A 19,253-nucleotide genomic window follows, 5' to 3' on the forward strand; every position below is an offset into this window, starting at 1 on the left:
CGTCTTCAGATCTCCTTGAACTACGTTCTAATGTTTGTACATCAGTTTGCCCCAAACCATATTTCTATTCCTTTCACCGTCTTGCATTTTAAAAATAAAACAGAAAATCTGATTGGTGGGAAGTTGATAATGTGGCCGTTATGTTTCAGCAATATGAGAGCACCCTGTTCCCTTTTCCTGTTTAATTCCAGTTGCTTTCGTTGGCTTGAAGTGAGTCGAATGTAAGAAGAAATACTTTAGGATTTTGAGTTTCCTGATTTCCTTAAAAGAATAACCTTAAAATCGGATTTTTACAAGTGTACAGTGTTACTCTTTTAGGATTTACTTTTAACCTCAAAATTATGTTCATGTTTTTCTCATAGACACTCTCAGACACCCACCATCTTCAAACACCTTAACATCCATTCCATCAACTACTGTTTATTTATTGATCTCCTTCATTAGACACTTCTTGTGACACTTTCCCTGAGATTTTTTTTTTTTTTTTTTTTTTTTTTGCGGTACGCGGGCCTCTCACTGTTGTGGCCTCTCCCGTTGCGGAGCAACAGGCTCTGGACGCGCAGAATCAGCGGCCATGGCTCATGGGCACAGCCGCTCCGCGGCACGTGGGATCTTCCCGGACCGGGGCACGAACCCGCGTCCCCTGTATCGGCAGGCGGACTCTCAACCACTGCGCCACCAGGGAAGCCCTCCCTGAGATGTTTGGCTCCTGTAGTTTATGAATTCATTCTTTCACACACATTTATTGAGCACCTACTAGGTGCCAGGTTTAGGAAGAGCAAGATGCAGGCAAACTCTGAGATATGTTTGGGGAAACTGACATAGTGTTGGAGGTACTGGAAACCAGCAGCTAAAATAATGGCCAGAGAAGTCCATACATATGGAAGAGAGAACAGACATGTCCACGTGTCCCAGAGAGGTAGACCTCCTCTGCTGAACTGCTGAGTGCCTACTAAGTGACAAGCACTTCAGTTATATTCTCTCAACTAATCTCCATTTTTGTAGTTACCAGAGTTAATGATTTCAGAAGTGTGATCTCTTCCCAGGGTTACTCGGTTGGCTCATTTTGTTAGCTCCATCCTTAAATAGGCCTTGCATATAAATAAATCTGTGCAGAGGGCTATCCAAGTAGCTCCTAATTCTGATTGGTCAGGATCTCTGGACAAATTCCAAAATGGCTGGCTTCCTAGTTGGACCAATAGTGCATCTTGATGTTTTTGATGTTTATTCTGTGTATCTGTCCATTTATTTACTTTTCCAGTTTGAATTTCAATGAGCATCTTAATAACGTCAAAGCCCATAAGACATAGTTTGCACTATGCATAACCTACAAGTTTAGATTCAAAATCTTAGATCTATGCATTTTACTTTAGTCCCTATACACAGAGTTACTGACTACCGTTTGACTGAAGAATAAGTCCAAACTATATTAACCTCCCAAACTGTGCATCAAGAACCGACAGGAATGCTTAGAAAATTGAATTCTAAAGGGTCTTTCCTTGTTGGTACTTTATCCGTGAAATAAAGCCATTCATTCCAGTTGTTCTCTTCTTTGAGCAGGAATGATAGTTTCTGCTTTTGTTTGTTTGGGTTATTGTTTCTGTTTTTGTGTAGCATAGTATCAAGTCTTCAAACGCCTCCCAAGCAGAAATCCTTCCAGAATATGATTTCCCCTCTGGCAATAAAATGATGGAAAAATCCAACCCAACGTTTAAATGACTATTAAGTTACCTCATTTCTGTGTGTGATATAACATATCTTTCAGGAAGGAGTTGGAAAAAACTATTAGAATTTCTCTCTGGCTACTTTCACATGCTTGAACTTACTTAATTCTCAAAAAAATCTTCTGGAGTATGCATCATCCACCTTTACAGGTTGAAAAAAAAAGGTAGGCTCCAAGCTGTAAGTACCTTTTCTAAGACTGCATGACTCCTAAATTGAGGGCTCAGAACCTGAACTGAGGTCAGCGTGAGATTTAATAAGCACATGCTGTGTGCGGGTTCTGTGCTAGGTCCTGCGCTTAAGGGAGAGCCATCTCAGGGAGAGTGGAAACATGGCTGATGGGCTGCATTCACTGTTGCTTACGTCATCGAAACGTCTTTAGTTTCAGCTTGCCTCTACTTACCCTCCGCCAAGCCATCAGTCAGGAAGATACTTGCTGGGAACATGAACTTTGGAGGACAGAACTGGGTTCCAGTACTACCTCTGCCCTTGGAAGCCTTCACTTCTCATCTTGAAAATGGAGGGGTCATCATACTTCCCTTCCAGGGCTGTTGTTGGGACATCCTTTTTTAATGACTGATAGCTGTGGGTTGGCATTTTTAGGGGAAAATGCTTTGAGATAGTGCCTAGTGAGAATCCCTCCCCAGAAAGAGCTATGCTGCAGAGATAGGAACCAGGCTTTTCCGGAATCGGCAGCTCAGAGCTGCTCTGCTGTTGTGGCTCCGCCTCTTTTTCCCTTTTTTTAAATTTTTTTGCCAGAGGTGGACGTTGTCCGTTTGACAGGGAATTGAATCGTGTAGGCACCGCTTAGCATGGAAAGCAGGAGTTTACATTCAGTGCCTCACAACCTTAGGGGCTTGAAGGAAGAATGGTTTGCAGCAGCTTCATTACCTAGGGAAAAAGAACTTGGAGTTACAAGCACTTTAAGAAAGATGCTTTTACTTTGCGTTTTGGAGAAAATAGAACAATTACCTACTGAAGGTGCAATGGATGAAAAAACACCTCTGTTCCTACCACCCTGATCATCTAATCTGTTCAGATTTATTCTGCCTTCCTGAAGGTGATTCAAGCCAGGCTGTCCTTGCAGAGTGGCTGCACCAGTCCTTCCCCTGGCTGGGACACATGGTGATCGCCTGAGGCTCCCAGTGAAAGACAGACATTTCCTACTGCTGATAGGAGCTTCCTCTGAGGGCGGGAGCTCCACAGGAAGTATCTGATATGTGGAATGCGTTGAAGGAGGGAGGGAGGGAGTCCATAAATCATCAAATCGTTGTTGAGCATCTTTTAGGATCCTTAAAACTGCACTAAGCCCTGTGATGATTCCTAGGACACCAGGCTACTCTCTGAGGAACTCACCGTCTGCCAGGGAACAAGACATATATGTGAAATCAGTGGAGGATTATATTCTATCTAAACTAGAGGCAGTTAGATTTCCAGCACCTGACACACATACTCTTTTTTTTAAATAAATTTATTTATTCATTCATTTATTTTTGGCTGCGTTGGGTCTTCGTTGCTGCGCACGGACTTTCTCTAGTTGCAGCGAGTGGGGCTACCCTTCGTTTTGGTGCACGGGGCTTCTCGTTGCTGTGGCTTCTCTTGCTGTGGAGCACAGGCTCTAGGTGCGTGGGCTTCAGTAGTTGTGGCAGGCGGGCTCAGTAGTTGTGGCTCGCAAGCTCTAAAGCTCAGTCTCAGTAGTTGTGGCGCATGGACTTTGGTGCTCTGCGGCATGTGGGATCTTCCCAGACCGGGGCTCAAACCCCTGTCCCCTGCATTGGCAAGCAGATTCTTAACCACTACGCCACCAGGGAAGTCCCAACACACATACTCTTAAAAACATTTTTTTTTAATTAAAACCTCACTCTTTGTTGAATAATGAATGAACAAATGATCTCTAACACCTCTTGAGCTCTTCCTATGTGTCAGGCACTGTTCTAGTCCCTTGTATGTGTACTACCTATATATTTATTATATATATTATTACTATATGTTTATGAATGCAGTGAATGCCCTCAACAACTTCATGAGGTTGATGCTGTCAATAGCTGCATTTGGTAGCTAATGAAACCGAGGCACGGAAAGGCAGCTTGTTTGTCCAAAGTCCTACAGACAAATCACAGGTGGTAGAGGCAGGATTTGAACCTAGGCCAATTGGCTCCACAGTCACAGATGAAGGAGAGTAAGGTGGCCTTTTCAAGAGCTTGTTGGCATTTTGGTTCAGACGAAGAGCAGCCAGGCTTTGTTATTAGCTCATCTGGCTCTGGCTTCCCTAAGACTTAAGCACCCTCCCCCCCTTTCTAGAATTCAGACCAGTGCTGGCCAACCCTGTGTGGTCCCACCCCACCGCTCCCCTGGCCCCGCCAGGCCTCTCCTTTGTCGTTTCTCTTACCGAGCACATTTCTAAATGAGGAAGGTTGCTCTGCTTTAAGGACGTACAAATGGCTTGCCCTCACCTGTCAAGCACGATCCTTGTATTTTACCAGACCCATTATGAACGCAATCTTTCTGTCGAAAATTTGCATACCTCCTTTCTTGAAAAGTAATGACAGCAATTTCTTTCCCTCCGCTCACTTTCTGAGTGTCTCATTTAACGGCACCTGTGAAACCGACAGGCGCAGAGATGAGAAGTGAAAGAGAGCAGTTGATTAAATCATCATCAAGTCGGGCCTCAGAAAGTCAATTCTGCTTGCCGTCTGCAATGATATCCTTTTATCTTAAAGTAATGAGCTATGGCACTTTTGCATCGGGTAATGCGATAAGTTCTATTAGCATGTTCCATTTGCCTCACAAGCAAGGGCAAGTCATTTTAGCTAGCTCATATCACTGCAATCAAAGCAATTGGCTTCCCAGGCAGAGAAGAAAGGGAAAAGGCTCAGGATGATTTCTATGGATCACAACACAGTGGAAAAAATAGACTCTTGTATTATTTTAACCCATAACATGCTTTTCCTTTTTCCTCATCAGCAAATTTGGGTTTTATTAGCTTACACAGGACTCTGAAGAGAACCAAGCTTTAGTTGAAGCAAACCTAGGGGGCTCAGGCCCCACCCAAAGGAACCAGCAACTATGATCTAGAAAGGGAAAATCGCAGCATTACAGGGGGTCACAAATAGAATCCTGCCAAAGAAGATAACAGAGAAGGTCTCCCTGGTAATAACACTGTGGTCTCATAATCAACTCTTCCTTCACACCATCTTCAAAGTCATTTGTAATAGGTCCCCAGGCAGGTATGGATTAATGCTATTGATGACTTAGAATCAGTAAATCAATGACAGAGAGGCAAAGGATCCGTTGCTTAAGCCTAAAAGAGATGGTTTACAAATCACTGGGCCCTACACTGTCTGTTTTACCTTTGGATAAGAAACTCATTTTTCTCATCTTGGCAATCACTGAGGCTTGTGAGCTCTGGGTTTTAAGTACATTTCATCTTTGGGGTTTATGTATGTTTATACCTGGCAAAACGTGACTTCCTTTCTTCTAAGGAAAAAAAAAAGTGCTGAACACTTCAGAAGTTTGCGAAATATCCATTTCTTCCCCTATTTCCAGAAACCCCACAGTATTTTAATGAGCTAAGTGGAAATTTACAGCATATAAATTGTTTTTTTTTTTTACTCTACCTGGATTTCCAGGTGACAAAAAGGAAAAAATGATTGAAAATTAATTTGTGAGCTGGAGTACTTCAGGCTGGACGACTGGATTTCTGGCAGGATGTGTGCGCTTCTAATCAGTGCTCAGAATGAGCCTGGCACACAGTAGTCACTTTAAAATTATTTACTGAGAGAAAATGTGTGATCATTTGAGAGACCCTGGAGGGAAAGTGAGTTTTCTCTTAGCCCCCTCAGATCACAATGGCTGTTTGAACTCTGGCCAGTTCAAGCTGAGAACTTGAAAAGATGCCAGATTCTGAGGAGTCCCCATATAGGAATGATAAGGTTACCAGCACAAAATTCCAGAAGCTTCTGAAAGTTCTCCATTTTACCTCCCGAACAGCTGAAGACTGACCTTAATAATATATAGACCTTATATTATTTTCAAATGTGCTCATTTTGCGACTGTCAGAAGTTTTGTTCTTATCTTTTAAACTATTGTTGGGAACACACATCTTTTGATTAGGCTTTCTTTTCATTTTTTTTAAAGAGATTTTTGATGTGGACCATTTTTAAAGTCTTTATTGAATTTGTTAACAGTATTGCTTCTGTTTTATGTTTTGTATTTTTGGCCATGAGGCATGTGGGATCTTAGCTCCCCGACCAGGGATCGAACCCGCACCCCCTGCGTTGGAAGGCGAAGTCTTAACCACTGGACCGCTAGGGAAGTCCCCTACTTTCATTTTTTTTTGAGCTATTTTATTTGATCAGACGTAGTTATTGTGGAAATACAGGGGAAGAGGAACCAATGACATCATTTTACAGTGAGAAAACCCAAACCATTTTCAGAGTTAAAATATTCTTTTTATTTCTAGGGCCCCAATAGCTTTAAATTTCACTTACAGTCCAAAGCCAGTATGAGAACAACGTAAACAATGTGAGGGACTTCTCTGGTGGCGCAGTGGTTAAGAATCTGCCTGCCAACGCAGGGGACACAGGTTCGAGCCCTGGTCTGGGAAGAGCCCACATGCCGCGGAGCAACTAAGCCTGTGCACCACAACTACTGAGCCTGCGCTCTAGAGCCCGCGAGTCACAACTACTGAAGCCTGCTCGCCTAGAGCCCGTGCTCCACAACAAGAGAAGCCCACACACTGCAACGAAGAGTAGCCCCCGCTCACTGCAACTAGAGAAAGCCCTTGTGCAGCAATGAAGACCCAATGCAGCCAAAAATAAAAAATAAATTAATTTTTAAAAAACAATGTGAAAGGAGGGCTTTGCGGAGTGATAAAAGACAGACAGCATCAGAGTTGCCATATGTGGTACAAAATACTGCCCGGTTTTTGCATGTACAAGGAACTCGGCAGATGGGAAGATGGTGGTGTACATGTTTTTAGTCACCATGCTGCTACCTCACTTCTTTAAATAAGAAAGTAAGTGTCATGTTTTCTGCAGGTGGCTTCTTCTGAAATTGCTTTTAGGTGAGGGATGTCTTTACCATCTTAGGGAAACCACCTGCCCCAAAGGGGAATCGATTCATTTTGTCACTGGCAAAGTGAAATTGTACTTGATGTTAGGTGCTATAGTTTACAAGTTGGGGTTCTCCCTCATTTTCCTCTCATTTCCTTTAGGCAGAAAGAAGAATAAAATAACTTTGTGCAGCCGTGGTGTTCAGCCCTGACATCGTTGGTGGCAATGATAAATGGATTTGAGATACGAAATAACTGTTCCAGCAAGGTCCATTGAGCAGAATAGAGAGCAGTGCCCTCCTCAATGTCATTGTGTGTGATATATTCGATGATTGCCACTTTCTGCTTAAGAATGCATTCCATCACAAGGTCCCTGGAATTCCATCTCGTTCCCTCATTCTGAGTGAGGCAGAGAGGTGTCGCAGACCTTAGCTTATTTCTATATGTATCAGAGTCTTAAAACACAGATGTTGAGATTCCCAAATGGAAATGAGAAATGTTTGCTTTTGAAGAAGTACAATAAAATCCTAATTATGTCTTGTCTGGGCCTTTTAATGGAAGATATTTTCTTCTGGGCCCCAACTCCTTTGGTTCTGCAGATAACTTTAGGTCTGCGCATTGTGTTCAAACATACATCCCGTTGTATTACGCAGTCAGTGTTTGCTGTGCCTTCTTTCTTTGGAATTACTTGTCTTTTAAATCATAGTTAGCTTATGCTGCATGAAATCAGGAATTCTTAAGATGAGTGAGAGGGATCTATCGATATGATTGAGCATCTGCTGTATCTCAAGGCCTGGAGAAAGATGAACAAGGCACTGCCCTTTACCTACACAGAGCGCACGCTGTAGCAGGGAAGACTGTTGTGGCCAACAGTGAAAATACAGTTTTGTAAGGGATGGAGACAGAAGCGGTTAATTCTAAGAAGAGTACTGGAATTCTAAGAATTCCTCTTTATTTTTTGGCTGCATTGGGTCTTCGTTGCTACGTGCAGGCTTTCTCTAGTTGGGGCGAGCTGGGGCTACTCTTCGTTGCAATGCGCGGGCCTCTCATTGCGGTTGCCTCTCTCGTTGCGGAGCACAGGCTCTAGGCACACGGGCTTCAGTAGTTGTGGCTCACGGGCTTCAGTAGTTGTGTCTCACGGGCTCTAGAGCGCAGGCTCAGTAGTGGTGGCACATGGGCTTAGTTGCTCCTCAGCATGTGGGATCTTCCTGCACCAGGGTTCGAACCCGTGTCCCCTGCATTGACAGGTGGATTCCCAACCACTGCGCCACCGGGGAAGCCCTCTAAGAATTCTTAAATTCTAGGAAGAGTATTGGAAGATTCAGAGGAAACTCTGTTTTTAAAGGTAAATTACAAGTTTTTAGGTAGAAACTTGGAAGAATAGAATTCCAGGCAGAGGGCATTGTTAAGTGCAAAGATGGAAGGGCCAGAGGGTGTGACCGAGTGTGCTGGGGTGTGACTGGAGCAAGGAATGTGTTAGGGTGATACCACTCAAAGAGTGGATGCAGACCAAGGCCAGTCTGTGAGCTGTTTGTAACTAATCCACTGTGAGGTTAGTATAGCACTTGAGAGTAAGCATTTGGGAACTTTTATAGCAATTCAGTAGAATAATTTTGTATCTCTTAAATCTAACAGTAACATATTTTTACGTGTCTTTGCTTTTTCACTTTTCTAGCAATTTATTTTTTATTATATCTTACAAAGTATTGGTCTAAAACGTATTGGAAATTAGAACAAAAACAAATGGTCCTTCTCCAAAGAAAGCCCGAGAAGCCCTGTGTTGGAGGAGCAGTGGGGAGTGGGAGAGTTGGAAACAGCGTGAAGAGTTTTCATTGCCTTCTCGGCCATGGGAAGTGTCATGATCAAATTGGAATTTAGGAAATCCACTCCTGTCAGTAAGGACTTGGATTAGAAATGAAAGAGACTGTAGGCCCTGGAAAGCAGTCATTAGCCTCTTGTAATGATAAAATAAAAGCCTGAACTAAAGCAGCGGCCATGGCCATGAAGATGGAGAGGATTTAGAAAGTTGAATCAGTAATGTGGGGTGAGAGAGAAAGATAGGTCTGCTCAAGAACGGAATCAAGGAGGCTGACAAGACTCTTCACTCGGGCAGTTGAGTGATTGCATGGTGACGTCATTACCAGGAACAGCACGGGAGGGGGCAGGTGTGGGGTGAGTAGAAGATGGTGCGTCGGGATTTAGATGGATACTTGAGCCTGAGGTGTTTATAGGGCTTCAGGAAGTGGGTATAGCAAACAAAAACATCTGTTAGTGCTGGCTAACATTAATTGTCTACACTTACTCTGTACTACGTCTAAGTTGTTTACATGTATTAACTCACTTTATTCTCATCTCCTTAGGAGGGAAATGCCGTTATTACCCACACTTTACAGATAAGTAAACTGAAACTCAGAGAGTTTAAATAACTTTCTCAAAGTCACATAGCTGGCAAATGGTAGGCATAGAGATTTTTTTTAGTCCCAACATATACATGGTAGCTGGAATCAAGGGAATCTTTAAGGACTCCCGTGGAAATCATATAGAAACGATAGACCTGCAAATGCAACTCTAGGGAAACAATGACATTAAAGAATATGCAGAAAAGGAAGGGCTGTGAGCAGATACTAGGAAAGCGCAATATTGGCGAATGTGTACAAGGGGAAAATTCCAGCGTGTTCAATGGACACATTCCAAATTTCCAGCACTAGGGAATTTGTTTTCTAGATTACTTACAATCCATTACAGTGCAGCCTTTTCAAAAACGTGATGCTACTGGCAAGTATTACTCATTCAACTAAAATATTTGACATATTAGGTAAAAACAAAGCAGGTTACCAAATACTAGGACTTTATTTTCATTTCTTAACATTTGTGAGTGAAGGATGTAGAGAATGGAGGAAAGACAGGAATGAATTATACAAATGTGTTAACAGCGTTTATTTGTAGAGGGTAGGCTGATGGGTGATTTTTTTTAAATCTATTTAATACGTACGTATTAATTTTCAAAAGGAGAAGATATTGGGGAGGGGGTTGGTTGGTTATTTGCACAGTTTAAGAGGTGGGGCTTGTCTGGGAAAGGAAGAAGGTACCTCCAAAGGTTTGGTTCTAATTTGGGAAACTAGAGGGAAGAGGAGGTGGAGAGGAAGTTGAGTGTGATGGGTTGGAATGACCGGAGGTACTCAGGTCAGGAGCTGGTCTCTTTCTGATTCTGCATTCGAGGCATGTGGCTTGGATTTCATGCCTCCTCTTTCCCTCTCTTGTCTTTGGTGGGTTGGGGGTCATGTCTTTGTGTGAAGGCTGAGTGATCGAGAATTCCTCCCTGTCCGGCTTTTAAAATGGAGGAAAATATTTTCAGCTGTTCACAAAGGGCTTTGAAATCTAGTCCTGGAGAGTACTCTGTCATGTCAAGCTGGTCGTTAGCGTGCAACCCGTTTGCTAATAAACCAGTACAGGACCCCGATGTCAAAATGCTTAAAATGGTCAAATCAGCTGGGACCCCGTTTCTGCATTTGACATGCCTTTTCCATTTCCGGGCCTCATGCAGAACATAAACCTGACTCAGGAGGTGGCTGTATGAGAGCTCTCATGAATTGGAGTGGGTATCTAGGGAGTGAGGAGCAGACACTTCTTCTTTTAACCTTTCAAGACCAAGAATCATTTGGCCAGAAATCCACAACGTATTGAACTTGGGGTGTGAAAGCCGTACAGTGTATTAAATGTGAATTTGAGGCCATGAATTTTACCCACACCGACTCTATAAAACAGCCTCCCTTTTTCATAAAGCAGGCCAGCGAAGCAGAAAGACTCCTTAGGACTGTGGCTCGCTTTCCGTCTGGGCTTGTCAACAAACCCCCTTTATGAGTGGAATAGACCTCTCGTATGTGTCGAGCTTCTGGCTTTTGCAGAGCGTGTTAGGAGCCAGGCTAGGCAAACGTTGGGCGCTGTTTGCTGAGTGCCTTTATTGCCTTTGCATAATTTATGAGCTGGAGGGGTTGACCATCATTCGTCTCTGCCAGGGGCTGGCACTCGAGGCTCCAGAGAGCGGAGCTGTAAATTGGATGGTGCGTTCCTGCTGAGCTCACGGCAAAGTCCTCGGGTCAGTATGGGAATTTAATACCAGAAATGGAACTGTTTTCTCAGCGCACCATGTGGGCCCCAGTGCAGCACAGACTGTTTTGGCAGACTCTGTGACTGGCCTTGTCGAGGGGCTGTCACTCACCCGGCATGTTGTGTGGGGAGCCTGAGCATTTTTAATCGGCTTGGCATCCGTGCTGCTTCCATAATGGATACCAGTAGGTCTCAGTTCTTCACCATATGCTTAACTCTGGAGACAAGGTGCTTCTGGGTATATCAGTAATTACTTGATGCAGAATTAAGTGGACCTTGAAATTAGAACTGGACTGTTGGAAAGCAGGAAGCTTGACACTTTGATAGAAATAACCATTCCCAGAGACATACTGCTGTTAGGGTGGGGGGAGGGGCGTGGACAGTGGTGATTCTTTGCCCCTGCTGTCCTCCCCACTCCTTCTATCCCCTGCACACCAGTCCTTGGGGGTGCGGGCAAATCCTCTGCCTCGGCCTTCAGCTGCCATTGAGTACCTCACAAGGCGGGCTGTGAACATCTGGGGAAATAAGCCTGCCTGGCAAAATCCTCTTTTCTCTTGCACACCCCTCCTGATTCATGCTTTGTCACTCTCGAAAATGTGCTGGAACTTAGGAACCTCAAGTTGATTCAAGGCAATGGAGAAACTACACAGTCAGGAGAACGGCTGCTCTTCATCCGTCTGCTGTTGGAGGCCTTCAAGGTCTTCATCTCACCCATTTTCTTTCTCAGCTGGCCTGACTTACTGTAACAGAGCAATCGCTCATCAGGCAGAAGAAAGTAAGTTAAGATGATCTGAGGTTGGGAGCCTGGTTGAAGACAATGCAGTGGTTAAAGCACTGTCACCAAACCTCTGATAAACCTGTGGTATTGAGGAACCAGTGGGAAGAGCAGAAAATATTACAGCTCTCCAGGCCATGAGGTTGCTGTGTGAGTTCCTGATGCTGATTGTACAGACAGCTTAGGCTGGAAAGAAGTAGCCCCCAAATTGAATCTTAATACAGCAAGATGTCCATTTGGATGGAGGTTTTGTTACTTTGCACTGAAAACACCCTAATGGTGGTTTAAACAATAAGGTGACTTATTGTCGTCTGAACGAAAAAGTCGGGAGGCAGGCTGCTCTGAGGTTGGTTCACGTGTCTCACTTGTGCCAGATTTTTCTTCCCTTGTTCTGTACTTCAGCCTTTGGCTTCATTTTTGCAAGATGGCTGCCACAGATCTGGACATCACGTCCTCATGCAGTGGTGTTCAGAGGAAAGAGGCAGTGCTTCCTGCTTTTCTCCTTTTTTTTGAGGAGAAAGGGGTTTTCCAGAACCTTCAGCAGACATTTCCTCAAGTCCCAAAAGTGGGTCTTACGGCCACCCTTAGCTGCAAGGAAAGCTGGGAAAGAGAGAATATCTGGCTTTTTCAATCTTGAAATGTCAGGACAAGGTACAGACTAGGGAGAAGGGGGTTGTGAATGGCTGTGGGTGTGCAGCCAGCAGTGGCTGCCGTATAGCACATTTATTTCCTGTCTCTGTTCATAGCTACATCAGCTCCCTTGTCCAGGTGGCCACACTAAAAAACCTTGGCATCGCCGTAAACTCGTCCCTCCTACTTGCTTCCCACATCCATGTATTATCAAGCCCTGTTGGTTCTCCCCTCAGAACTGCTCTGCCATCTGTTCTGCCCTTTCTCAAGCCATGCACCATGCTGGTCTAGACACTGTAAGGGTTGCCAACCCGGCCTCCCCGTGACCTGGGCCTTTCCCCACGGCACACCATCTCTCCTCCACCCCACGGAAGATTCATCCTCACGGAGTAGCTATATCTCTGATCACGTCACACTGGGTACCTCGACTGTGAAACTGAAAGCTGCTCAGGGACCAGTCCTGTGTCTTGACTGAATGTCTGAGCAGCTTGCGGCGCTAATCAAGGGCTGCTGCGTGAACGAATGGATGTATTTACATGCTGAGTGTTTACTCTGACAGAACACACCCGCTTTTTAAAAATCAAATACTGGAAACAGTCGGTGTGAAAAGTGGTTTGGGGGCTATCTGCCCGGAGCCTTGAATGCCACTTGAAGGAGTTTAAACTTCATCCTCAAGAGGAAGTGTCCTGTGATGGTGAAGGGGGCAAGCTGCAGGCTCACATTTGGTTTGAGTTCAAGTTTAGTTTTACGATGGCTGCATACTCTCGTAACTCCCGCAAGTTACGTCATCTCTCTGTGCTTTAGTTGTCTCACTTCTGAAGTGGGGATGGTAAGACTCACTTTATAGGATCTGTGGAAGACTACATAAAATAATTGAGGTAAAATGCTTAGCATGGTATATAGCACATAGTAAGCACTCACAAATATTAGTTATTATTACAGAACTTGCTTCTCTGTTAAAATCATTTAGGTCTCAGTCTATTAAACTCGATTAACTAATATTAAGTCTGTCAATTCCATGAGAGCAGAATCTTTGATTCCATTTTCATTATAGCCTGTCATAAGGCTTAAGCTTTCAACACATATTGTTGGAGAAATTAGTTTGTCATCTTAATGACAATCTCACCCAACATCATTATTTTCTTTGAAAAATAAGGAAATAAGCTTAGCTGGGTGGACATACTTGGCCCAAAGATACAAAACTAGGAAGAGTAGAGAGAGGACCTTAAAAAAGAAAAAAAAAATCAAACATTAGATAACAAAACACTCTTGGTTTTTAATAAAATTTGTGTTCTTTTTTTTTCCTTTCCTTCTAATGAGGAACCCAAAGCTTTGAGTTAACTATCATTCCCTGGTCTTCTGAAACCGAGGTCAACAGTTGGAATTTGGAATCTGTTAGATACGGTGTGAGTCTCCTGCCCTAAAACTTTTTTTTTCTTTTTTGCCCATATCATTGATTTGTTACCCTGACCTCTTGTTCTTGACATGTTTTTAATAGAGAATATTCCCTCTTTTCTCTGGGCGATCACAAGTGGTGAGCCTTGCTGAACGTGTTCTGTTTCTTTCAAGGCCCAGATGAGAGAATGAAGTGCCCAAAGGTTTACCTCTTTTCCTCTAGAAAAGCACCAGGAGAGAGAGAGAGCGCTCCATTCACATTAGCTGAAGGTAGAACATCTCCATTAAGAAATTGATTTCGCTCTGAATCCCATTGAATAATCTTGATTTGCCTTAATCTCATGGCCCGGTTGGCTCCGCCGTGCAGCAGGGGGTGCTCACTGGTGTGACCAGCTGACCACAGAACGAGCCACGGAGCACCGGCATCAGATGAATTCAACAGAACAGCTTCTCGGCATTTTGCTTCTGTTTCTATTTACAGCACTTGAGCTGAAGAAACTTTTTAGCTCAGACAACGTTCCCTACTTCCTTTGCTTGTCTTGCTTTTTTTTTTTTTCTGTAGCAATAGCAAAAACATACTCGATTTTTGCACTAATGCTTCTTCTCTTGTCTTCCTTTTCAGTGTGACAGCGATAGTGACCAGGAAGAGAAGGTAAGCCCCCCTTCATCCCCCCACTGTGGGCATAGCACACAAGTACCATGAGCACCGTGTCTCCCTCTCACAGCCTCAGGGCGGGGGGTGCCGGCTGCGTGTTGACAGCACCTCTCTTCTGCAGAGACAGGCTTTATTCACACAGTGACATTGCCTGTGATAAGAAATAACATTGAATTTGTGAGCCCTACTTTTTAAAAATAAGCCCTTTAATGTCGCGTATATGTGACACTATGTTTTCACTTTATAGAAGCTTTTAAAAGAGGAAATTGTTTATTTTAATAGCCATCTGATTTTTCTTGTCTTATCCTTGATTGGAACATTAAACCTGCTAGTATGTATGCATTTATAATGTCGTTCCTGCATTTCTTTTACTGACCCATATGCTTCTTCCTGCTTTTCTGTACACATTGGTCTTCTTGATAGAAATGGTAATCGTTTGTTTCTAGGAGCGTCTTCATGCGGGGAAGAGGTGGGCTGGGGCTGTCAGGTGGGAACCACTCTCTTCTCGTCCAGGTGGGTGGTCGGGGGGAGGGCACTTCTTCCAGCAGGTACATGCTCTGTTTCAAGGCTGATGGCCACCAGCCTCTTTGTATCCAGTTCGACACGGATCAAGAAAAGGAGCTCGATTTGGGGGCTTCCGGAAGGTAGGATCACAACCTGGTAAAGTGAGCGTTCTGCTGTCTGAGGCAAAGGGATTGTTTGTCTGTTTGGTCTTTCTTTCTAGCTGTCCCAACCCCTCAACCACATTTCTTTCCAATTTTATTCCCACTCTATGTATTTTGAAAAGAGTTACCTGAATACCGTGGTTTCTGTATTGCTTGGCACCGAGAGGGAGGTACCAGTCCTCCCGTCCCCAGCTTCTGGATCTGTCCCGCACAGCTGGCTTTCCTGAGCCCTGTTCTCTGACCCTCACCTCCTACGTGCTGGTGGATTTGACTGGGAATCCTGTGGTTAGTATTTGGTAGGATCTTGCTGTCAAGCCTAGAATTCTCCCTCCTTCCCTGCTGCCAGCCTCCAAGAGCGATCTAAAGGCTCTTGTTCTGTGCTGTCGTTAATTTGAATTCAGCATAGGTAGCCCGTTACAAAATGCGAGACATCATCATTTGAGCAGGTCAAGCATATTCAGATGAAGACAAATGGTGCTTATTTGATTTCCTTAGAATCAGGAAATGAGAAAAATGCTCTCTGGAGAAATCATGTTCTGTCTGACTTGGGTGATAGACCAACGCATGTCCCCCAGATAAGAGCAGGCTCTCGCCCTGAGGTTTTTATCTCTGAAGGACGGCTAGGACTGTCAGCTTGCTGACATGTGCATTATCCATGTCATTTTAAACAAAGTGACCTACGGAAGGGTGTGCTGCGCTGTGACATGGTAATGGGCTGTTGGATGACAGTGAAAGTACACACTGGAAAGGGGGCTGTGGATTATTCTTTTGTTTAACTGACAAGTAGGAGCTTCCTTTCTCCAGCCCCCAGGAGTCCTAACTCCTTGGAAGTCAGTCCCCCAGTGCCTCAGGCAGCCAGTGGGTCGTGGGTGCCAGAGACACGTAGGGGCTCAGCATTCAGGCGAGCTCGCTGGCCCCCAGAGCCGTCCGGGCCGCATCCCACAGGGCAGTAGTCATCTCGTTCCATCAGGCGTCGCAGGCATCCAGGGAGGGACCGGTACTTCTGGCCACTGCTGGAGATCTTTTACAGGTGATCGTTGATCTCACTTTCCAAGTGAGTGGCACGTCTCCAAAGGGACGAGGCTTCCTCGAGGTTTCACAGCCAAGCAGACCTTCTTTCCTTAAAAGGCAGTGTGACTTCAGGAAGTGTCACAGTCTCCAGCAGTGGCAGAAGGTGGCAAGGACGTTCAGTTTTGCGTTCCACCTAGGTGTCTTGATCAGCAGTGTCAACCTTGACTGTGCTTGCAAATGCCCCGGGAGCTGTACGAGTCCTGATGCCTGGACCGAGTCCCAGTCCAGTTGCCTCAGACTCTCTTCAGGTGTCTAGCAGCCCCTGTCTAGATGATCACTAGCTCTGGTAATGTCGAGAATTATCAGCGCCGCCTGTGGTTTTCAGAGGTGTCTGGGGGCCAAGGTGTTTCCTGCATCCTGAGAGCACCACAACTAGTTGTTTGCTGGGATCTGAGTCCCCGAGTCTTTGCCGCCCGGGTTTTCGCCTCTGAGTGTGGGAAGCAGCGAAGTGTCGGCCCAGAGGAATGGGCAGTGGGAAGGTAGCCATCACCCACGGCTCCGAGTTCAGGGTGATTTCAGGACAACGAAGGAGAATAAGATGTCCATCGGCAAGTCCGCGGGAGGGGTGATGACGGGGCACAGAGGGCCGTTGGGAGTGGTCCTCTGACATGTGTGCATTTCCTGCCTCGGCCACCCCAGTCGCTTTTCCTGTGGACTGTGGTGGCCCTGCAGGTCCTCTTCTTCTTACTCGGGAGCTGCTTCACAGCTGCCCTGCCACCCGGCTCTCCTCCAGAGGGCTCCCGGCAGGAACAGTCGAGACTCTGTGATTGCAGTCGTGCCTGCTTCGCCCTGTTACAGTTAAGACTGTCAGGCTTCCCCTTTTGGACTGAGATCGTCTGGTGTTTATCATCGACTTTAACACTGCCCTCCCAGACTTCTCCTCCAAGCCGGAGCCTGGGCCCCTGTCAGCCTCCCCTGTGCCGGAGCCTCTTGCCTGGGCCCCCCTCAGAGCCCCAGACTAACCTGGGCTGCCTTCATGTGCTGCTTGGAGGATTCGCATTCAAATCTGAATTGCTAGTGGTGGAAAAGATGCCACTCCGTGTCCTGGGATGCCTTCGGCAACCCCGCCAGGGATGCTGTCAGAGGCAAAAGTGAGACTTGCAAGGACCCGCTGGGATTTCTCTCAGGAAGACCTGTCATTCTCTTACTCTGTAGGGATCTGCAGAACTGGCGGTCTAAAGTTAGGGTACTGTATTTCACACAGCTGACTGAATTAGGATAAACTCTGCTTTCCTCTGATACGAAGCTGTAATTTATAAAATGATACCCTTACTAATTAACATGGAAGGGACTGGGAAAGGGGCTAGAAAAGCAGAGCTTTCCATAAGTGCAGGAGGCATTCTTATACATGGAAGAGGCTTGATGAGACACTGGGCAAAGCATCCCTTACCCTCCCCTCACAGCCACGTGAATACACCTCACGTTAATGTCAGCGGACCTGGAGGACTTTGGTAAAACTTGGGTGGAAGATTAGAGAAGGCTGGAAACACTGCGTCTTAGATGTGGGATCGTTCGTCTTTGCAGTTAGTGCAAAGAAAAGAGGCAGCACTTGACACCTTAATCACCCAAGTTAAGCAATTATTCCAATCCCCCACTGGAAGTGAATTGGTGTCATGAGAACAAGGAGGCAACACGCATATTTCCACATATTTGGCCTATATTTTCTCTTGTTTCCTCTCTTTCTCTACCACTGGCAGCAGCCTATTGTGCTAAGAAACACCCCCCCGTTTGGTTATGAAATCAATGTGGAGATGAAAAATAATTCTCTTTCCATTTACCCGCTCCCTGTGTATTTTGTGGGCCACGTGACAGAGCTGGTTGGAAGGTGTGGTGGCCAGTGGTCAAGCCCTTGGGCCTCCGAGTCTGATGGCCTGGGCTTGTTTCTGACGGTCCCTTACTGTCCTGGAGCCATGGACAAGCCTTGGTTCTCTCATCTGCCAAATGGGGGTAACAACAGCTCCACCTAGAGTTTTGTAATAATGAAATTGGCTCAGTGCCTGGTCCGTAGTAAGTGCTCTGTAAATGTTAACTTTCACTAGTTTTCCTTGGAGCGCAGTGAGGGAGAATCGCTTGGGGAAGGAGGGAGGCTATCTTTCTCTTCCAAAAGCTCAGGATTTGCCAGAAAACCTGCCAGAGGATAAGAGGTGTGATTTTTTTTTTTCCACTGGAACCCGGGGCTCAGCCTTCATCCCCTAGGGCACTTCTTCCTGACACAAGCTGAACGGAAGTGTTGTGAAATTTGGAAGGGTCCCCAAATGATGATTTTTTAAATTCCTTACCCCAAACACCAGGCTTTCCTTTGGGCCCAACCTGGAGTCAAGAGCAAGCATACCGGCCTGGAGGGATCAGATGGTGATGTAGTGGGTTGTACAGCCCTCGTCCCACAAGCCAAACACTGTCAGTTCCCAGATACCCAGCACAGGAGAGAGGGTCTGATGCAGTCCATCTGGGGTGGGGGCCACAGCATCTGTATTTTTTTAAAAGCTTCCTGATAATTTTTATACAACTGGTTTTGAGCACTACTACCTTTTTACAGATGTCAAAGAGAAGCGTTTACTTTCCTCTGCTTCTAACATTTTGACAGCCCAAGAGAAAGTCCTGAAAGCTACAGAGGTGTTGTGTGTGTTCGCGCACCCCACGTGCATATGTTTGTAGATGTGCGGTGCATACTGCATGCAGTACACACACACACACAACCTCTTCATAGATGTGAGCCGTTCTCCTGTTCCTCACGATTTTTTTTGTTTTCGGTACGCGGGCCTCCCACCGCCGTGGCCTCTCCCATCGCAGAGCACAGGCTCCGCACGCGCAGGCTCAGCGGCCATGACTCACGGGCCCAGCCGCTCCGCGGCATGTGGGATCCTCCCGGACCGGGGCACGAACCCGCGTCCCCTGCATCAGCAGGCAGACCCCCAACCACTGCGCCACCAGGGAAGCCCCCCTCATGAAGATTTTAACATGACTCCTGATTGCAGTTTCCTGTCTCTGGGCTTTTAATGATTGGAATGACCACCTGGAGGAGGTTGCTTGGTCCCCGTGAGTTGCTCACCAGTAACCAGGACAGCCTGCTGGGACACTGGCTAACTGCAGATGCAGAACCACAGAGTTCCCACGTCAGCTCCCTCTCCCTTAACATGCAAACACTTTCTGGTGCATTCTAATTTTTTAATTCAAGCTAAC

General features: G+C 45.6%; 1 protein-coding gene across 1 annotated transcript in view; it reads left to right on the top strand.

Moving 5' to 3' along the window:
* Positions 1–19,253, top strand: part of LOC112412440 (autism susceptibility gene 2 protein-like) — a 961,342-nt gene that overhangs the window by 656,688 nt on the left and 285,401 nt on the right. Inside the window, exon 5 of the mRNA XM_024764131.1 lies at positions 14,305–14,334. Coding sequence (XP_024619899.1) covers positions 14,305–14,334 — 30 coding nt within the window. The remainder of the gene's footprint in view (positions 1–14,304; positions 14,335–19,253) is intronic.

The sequence above is a fragment of the Neophocaena asiaeorientalis genome, unplaced genomic scaffold (assembly GCF_003031525.2).
Source record: "Neophocaena asiaeorientalis asiaeorientalis breed wild unplaced genomic scaffold, Neophocaena_asiaeorientalis_V1.1 scaffold490, whole genome shotgun sequence".
Classification (NCBI taxonomy): Eukaryota; Metazoa; Chordata; class Mammalia; order Artiodactyla; family Phocoenidae; genus Neophocaena; species Neophocaena asiaeorientalis.